Source organism: Poecilia mexicana, unplaced genomic scaffold, assembly GCF_051168715.1.
Source record: "Poecilia mexicana isolate PSO_F unplaced genomic scaffold, ASM5116871v1 scaffold_23, whole genome shotgun sequence".
In the NCBI taxonomy this organism is placed as follows: domain Eukaryota; kingdom Metazoa; phylum Chordata; class Actinopteri; order Cyprinodontiformes; family Poeciliidae; genus Poecilia; species Poecilia mexicana.
Window position 1 is genome coordinate 11803216 of NW_028263392.1, and position 6940 is coordinate 11810155.

Below are 6940 nucleotides of genomic sequence, written 5' to 3' on the forward strand. Positions count from 1 at the left end.
TTACGTCCAATCAGAAGTTCGATATCGACTGATTAAATGTGAGATGTAAAAAGAATCGTCGTGCATTGAATGCATGGTTTGTCTGAAGTTCAGGTTGTAATTCAGCTTTGTAGAAATCTGGACCAGATTACCAGCAACTTTGAGATTATATAACACATCTGTCCTATTGTTAGATATTTATCCAAATAAAAATGTAATGAAAAGGTTTCATTGCAAGGTTTTCCACTTGAGGAAAAAGACCTTTTCTTCTGTCCAGTTTGACAGAATATTTTATTAATTAAGCACCAAGAATGCCGAGCTGATTGTCACCTTGAAATACAACTTTTTTGTCTACAGCTCTCGTGGAACAGAGAAGCTCTTCCATTTCAGTTCCACTTCTCAGACGAGACGTGCAAGAAGTGGACCATAACGAGTCGATGTAAGTAAAGCAAGTAAAATTCAAGAAATTCTTTTCGAACCCAGTGAAAGCAGGAAAACAAGTTATCAACCTAGCATTATATTAATCTTATTTACAGAACTTTTTTTTTTTTCCCTCTGGTGTGTTTCAAAGCTTAATGAGGGTTCTGCCAATTCGCAACTGTTGCAAATGCAACTGAATGAGTTTCTCATGAACGCATCTTAGATGTTCGGTTGAAGTGTAAAGTTCAGAGCTTGAGATCTTGCTTTGTTTGTTCGCTACATTCTCTAATAAACTTTTGTGGCCTTGCAGAACGTAGATTTTTTACAAACTAAGCTTTTTTTCATACGCAGCTACATTATTTACTAATTAGATGACGTCTGGAGGCACTTGGTGGCGCCAGATTTTATTTACGGGTATCAGAGTCAAGGCAATGGAATGCAAGTGCAAACCCCGCTTCTCGTAATCTCGTTTGCAAAAACATCCCCATCTCACTTGCCTTCCGCTGTTGGTCTTGCTCGTAAAAACCCCAAATAAATGTGCTGAAGTCTGCGGTTTTAATGTGACAAAATGGGGAGAAAGTTCAAATGACATGATTAGTTTTTGCAAAGTCACGGTATGCCAAGCAAGAATCAGAGGAGAGAAAGTTTTCCACAGAAAAGGAGAATGTTATGCAAGTGGAGGACCAGAGAACTGAGACCAATTAGATCCAGGTGTCGGTTCTTAGCGTAATGATGTGCTGAAAATCCACCCACAAAAACAGACAGAGGTTTTCGTCCACCGCACTTTCATTACTTTTTTTTTTTTTAAGTAATTATCCCTCTTTTCCAAAAACTCTTCCAGAGATTTAGCAAGTTAGAACAAGAATAAAGGCTCAGTGGTCAGAATCACCATTCAGAAGGCTCACACATATGGGATCAATTGGACTTGCTTAAAAACCCGATGGTGAATATTTTTACTTGTCAAAAAAAAAAAAAAAACTGACAGGAAGAAGAAATGTTTGCCTCCAGTTTTCTGCAAGTCTGCCTCTGCCGTTTTTATGTCCGTTCTCCGTCAGAATTTCCGAAGCCTGGCTCGCAGGCTGCGGATTAATTTATTCATATTGAGGAGCAGCGTCTGGGCTGCAGAGCTGCCAAAGATGATTTTCACATTTTTCCATAAAGCTTCGTCTCCATGTCGAAGATTTTTCCATAAACAGCCCCGCAAACTTGGTTTTTGATTTCCAAGCAGAACTAATAACCGTTTGTGAACTCGCAGGTAGACTCAAACTGTTTTAGAAAACTTCTAGGCGAAAGGAAAAAGAAACTTTTTTCTTTTAAACTATTCAATATCTACTGCTACACCTAAGCCCGATTGTTTGAGTTTAGTGTTTTTTGATGATGATCCCCTTTACGTTCCCACTGATCACGCCCTGACTCCCGTTCGTTGAGCCTCCCATCTTCCCCTCCTCTTTCTCCTTCTGTCTCTCCATCAATACCCGTCACTCCTCCCCTTCTCCTTCTTTCTCTCTGATTTTCTCCAGAGACTTTCAGTTTTTGAACACCACATTGTTCTTTCCTCCCGGCCCTCCGCTCAAATAAAAAAAAAAAAAAAAAAAGAGAAGCACAGGTAAGCTTGCATGGATTTGAGATTTCCTCTTTGAATATTCCATTTTATATCCGTTTTCCGGATGGAAGTGCTGGGGCTGCAGGGCACAGGCTGCAACACAGAAGGCAAAAATCATTTCTGCATGAAAAATGACTCTTGAAAGTTTGATGGTTTTGCATTTTGACAGCTCAGTGTGAAATGAACATGTTTCTATGTTTTCACAATGCTTTTGTTTGGCTTTGAAGAGTAATTCCTCATCCTTGGATCCAGAGTCTCTTCTGCATTTCCACTGGGTCTGAAATTAATCAGCCTAGAAATACATGATCTGCAAACCTGATTCTGTACATCTGCCATGTAATAAAACGCTTTTTTGTTGTTGCTGACAGCCTTTAACGTTGAGCCCCAGTACTGTTTTCAGAGTAGCAAAGAAAAGTTACCCATTTGCAGTTTGTTCATTTCTGGAACATTCTGGATTTGTCTGGTTTTATTTGGGCTTTAGATGCAATTACTTTATAACGGTGTTCGAAGACTACGACTCCCTCTTTACATGGAGTCATATGTCAAAATACATTGAAGTGGGTGTGGCCCACCGCGTATGTTGTGCAGGCTTCACAGCTTTTTTCATCACCTACAAAGTGTTTACGTCTTTATTTCCTCGTTGTATTTTAACTTTCATTATTAACACATGAGTTCTAAAAAAAAACAAAGGTACTTTATTTAAAAAAATAATATTTTTCCTGCTTTACTTCCTTCTACAGATGTTTATCGAATTAGAACATGAAAAAAAGTGTCTCAATAATTGAATTAAGGTGAAATATTGAGTATCATTACTCAGTAATGTTTTGTTGTTACTTTTAATTAGCTAAAAGCTAACGAAAACCCAAAATTAAGGGGTTTTTTTTATATTAGAATATTACATAATGCTAAGATTGTGCAAAAATGATGGCCTAGGTTTTTTTTTTTTTTTTTTTTTTGCCAATAGGTGATTTAGGCAAAACAAATGTAAAAATAAAAAAAATCACTTTTCTCATAAGTTTATTTTTAATTAATGCTTGGAATATGTAACTGTGTAACGATTATTAGCATCATACACCAAACTGAATGCCATTTTTTTTGTTTCCTTAAAATTGTTATTCATCTGTAGAAAAGATGTTTCAATGAACGTTATTTATCTTTCACTTTTCCTGTTTTTAACTTGTGTAACCTTATTGTGTTTTTTTTTGCCAGCTTCTCTTTTTCTTTCCCTGTCCACAGAAGCCATGTTTCCTCTCCATGTCACCCTCTTGGTACTACTGGCCAACATCGCTCGGTGCCAGGATTACGACTATGACTACCAGCCATATTCCATGCTCGGGCCGTCAGGGCCAAACTGCAACAAAGAATGTGATTGCCCAATCAATTTCCCAAGTGCAATGTATTGCGATAGCCGCAAGCTAAAGTTCGTCCCTATAGTTCCCACTGGGATCAAGTACCTGTACCTCCAGAACAACTTGATTGAAGAGATCAAGGCAGGAGTTTTTGATAACGTCACCGACACCCTGCGCTGGCTGGTGCTCGACAACAACCAGATCACCAACGCCAAGATAGAGAAAGGCACGATTGATAAACTGACGGCCCTGGAGAAGCTATTCTTCAGCTTCAACCAGATCACAGAGGCGGTCATTCCTCCCTCGAAGTCCCTCGAAGAGCTGAAGATGACGAACAACAAGTTGTCCAAGTTCCCGTCCGGACTCTTGAACGACAAGGAGAATTTGACCTCCATCAGCCTCCAGCACAACGAGCTGACCTCTGAAGGCATCGCAGACGCGTTCAAAGGCCCCAAGAAGCTGCTGTCGTTGGACTTGAGCCACAACAAGCTGAAGAAGCTGCCGGCCGGAGTCCCGAGCTCGCTGGAAATTCTCTACGCTGATTTTAACGAGATCGATAAAATCGGAGCAGGGTACCTGAAGAAGCTGCCCACCCTGCGGTACCTGAGGGTCTCCCACAACAAGCTCCTCGACTCTGGGATTCCTGCCGGGGTGTTCAATGTGACTTCGCTCTTGGAGCTGGATCTGTCGTTCAACAAACTTCAGTCGATCCCTGAGATCAACGAGCAGCTGGAGCAGCTCTACCTTCAGGCCAATGAGATCAACAGTAAGTTTATGCTCTGCATATGAAGATATGACGAGACATCTTAATAAACTTCATTTTAGATGTTAGTCAATTAGTCTGAGCTCCAGCAGAGCCTGTCTGAATGTGAGCTGCCATCTTACACCAGATTATTTAGTCATTTTATTTTCCTGCAAAGAGTTAAAAAAAACACCTTTTGAGATCTCCCCCATTCCCCCCAAAATAAAAAAGTTTTTGTTTCTGTTGGTTATTAGGACAGTCATGTGTAGTATTTGAGTAAAATGGAAATGACAAGAACTTGACAGAACGGATCGGCGTTGGTCACTTTGACCTTTTGCCGTATCATACTTCTGCAGCATCACTTGTTTCATAACCAACTTTTTCACACATGAAAACAATATGTTGCTCCAACTCTCCATCAATCAGAACCCATCACTGGAATTAACTGTAAGAAAATGAAAATGTGGGATCAGCATGATCACAAGTCTTAATCTTTCATATTTCCAGGAGTCAACTGTCCCAAGTAATGATCAAAATCAGAATCGACAGAAATAGGAAAGAATATAAAACATTCATAAAAGTATATGTAATTCAATTATTCTGTATGTGAGACAATAATTCATCAAAATATTAAATAAATACATATATCATGATTAAGATTATGGATGCAAATATGTTGATTACAGGTCAGAAATGTAGGTATGCTGGGACAAAATTAATCTACTTATGTACCAAATAGTGGTCCAAATCGACAAAGGGGGGGGAATTAACCCAAAGTCAAAAAGGAAATCTCAATTAATCTGAGATTTAAGATGGTCGAATATTTAAAGTAAATATTCAAATATTTACTTTAGGTCATAACATCATTTAAAGGATGCAGTGGAAGGCGAGATTCAAATGTAAAGCTTGGGAGGACTCTAACCTTCACCACCTGTTTTCTGTTACCCACAGAGTTCGATCTGGCGAGTTTCTGCAAGTTTACAGGACCGCTGAACTATTCACGTCTCAGACATCTGCGTCTGGACGCCAACAACGTCACGCACACCGACATGCCCCCCGAGTCCGCAAACTGCCTGCGTCAAGCTTCGGACATCATGTTTGAATGAGAGCCTCCACGCCGCCCCCCGTCCGGTCCAAGAGTCCACCATCTGCTGCCATGACAACGTCAACCCAAAGCCCTCGTGGATCAAGATCCCTCATACGTCTGTGCACTCATTGCAAGCATTTAGCAAATATGAAATATTGCTCTCATCTCCATTCGTCTGCTGTCACAATTTTACTTTTCTTTCAAAACACACATTCGCAGAAGAAAATGTGTGATTTCATTGGAAACACAGTAAAGCAGGAGACAAATTAAACATTCCAGCTTTGTATATAAATGTGCCAATTATAAAACCCATTGGAATGTCTTACTTCCTTGAATATCATAATTTAGCTATAAAGTAATTTTGTAATCTGTCTTGTATGTTCCATGTTTGTATGTTAATGATATGTAGCACAATCCAGATAGACGTCCTCAGATTTCAGAGTGTAATGTAAGCAAATGTGAAATAGCTGAGCTGATTCATAGCAGCCATATTTTAGCATCTTGAATGTATCAAAGTGGACAAAAAGGAAAAAACACCGGAGTTGTGAACTCACAACTGCCTCCTTTAAATTTGACTTTTTTTTTCTCTTCATATTAACAGCGTAAAAGACCCACAATTGTTTTGTTTTGATAAACGAAATGCCTTCTGTACAAGAAAATAACTTTTTGAAGCAAGCAATAAGTAATATGCATTGCTATTGTGCTTAAAGTTTCATACTTTGTATTCTTGTAATAGGAAATAAAAGTTCAATAACATATCTGGAGTCATTTTTTGCATTCAGTGCATGTTATTATGTACCACACTGATTAGTGTACTTTCACAGCTTTTGCAGTTTTTAGCCACAATAAATGCAGTTACGTCAGTATTATATTTATGTGGTAAAATTAGGATATTTCCAGGGGTTTTTATGTTGTGCCTGATCCTGCATGTAGATTAAAACAATAAGATAACCGAGTACTGTTATCAGAAGATAAAAACATCAAAATACAATAAAACACATGCAACAAGATTTGTGCTGTGAAAATTGGAAAAAGTGTTTCAAATAAAAAAAAAAAATCCAAATTTAAACATTCCTAATTCTCAAAAAGTTACACAATTATTTTGAAACTCCCAAAGTTACGGGGCCTGTCTTCAGCCAAAAAATATCAAACGGTATCTTGGAAATAATTCTAAGGATGCAAAAATATCTTCTTGATAACCATGATGTCATAAAATGTTTGAGGCTTTGACTTAATTCATCCACAAATGTAAATTAGCCATTCAAAGGCTTAGAAAGGCATCATGACCTGGGTTCCACCAAACTGTTCAAACAGATCGCAATCTCAGTGCAAATAGGTTTCAGACTTTAAAGAAAGTGAAAGTCTCTCATTATAATGACATTTAGTAAATACAAATAATTTTGCAAGTTATAAAATTAACTTGCAAAAGTTAATTTTCCAAGTTAATTTGACATAAAACAGGAACAGTTTTAGTCTGATTTAATGTCAAACTAGGAAAAGTCTGATTTGCATCTCTTCATATAGAGTGAAAATTTATTTCATCTTTAGTTTCCACTTAGGATATGATCCCTATTTGCTTGGCTTGAGGTAAAGGCTCCCCTTTATGCTAAATGGATTTTAACAATACTAAACGGTTGAACAACAAGAAACTATCCCTAGGCGGAGCCAAAGATCTCATCCCAACTCACTTAAAATGAAATTTAGCCGCTATGAACTGAAGCGCTTACACCACTTTCTTATGAAATGAATCTGCATTAACT

At 38.2% G+C, this 6940-nt stretch overlaps 1 protein-coding gene across 1 annotated transcript; it reads left to right on the plus strand.

The window, feature by feature from the left end:
- The first annotated feature begins 1662 nt into the window (after positions 1-1662).
- Positions 1663-5936, plus strand: lum (lumican). Its single transcript, XM_014989451.2, has 3 exons — positions 1663-2005; positions 3212-4117; positions 5045-5936. The coding sequence occupies exons 2-3, from the start codon at positions 3244-3246 to the stop codon at positions 5197-5199; spliced, it is 1029 nt and encodes a 342-aa protein (XP_014844937.2). The 5' UTR covers positions 1663-2005; positions 3212-3243; the 3' UTR covers positions 5200-5936.
- Positions 5937-6940: the final 1004 nt, after the last annotated feature.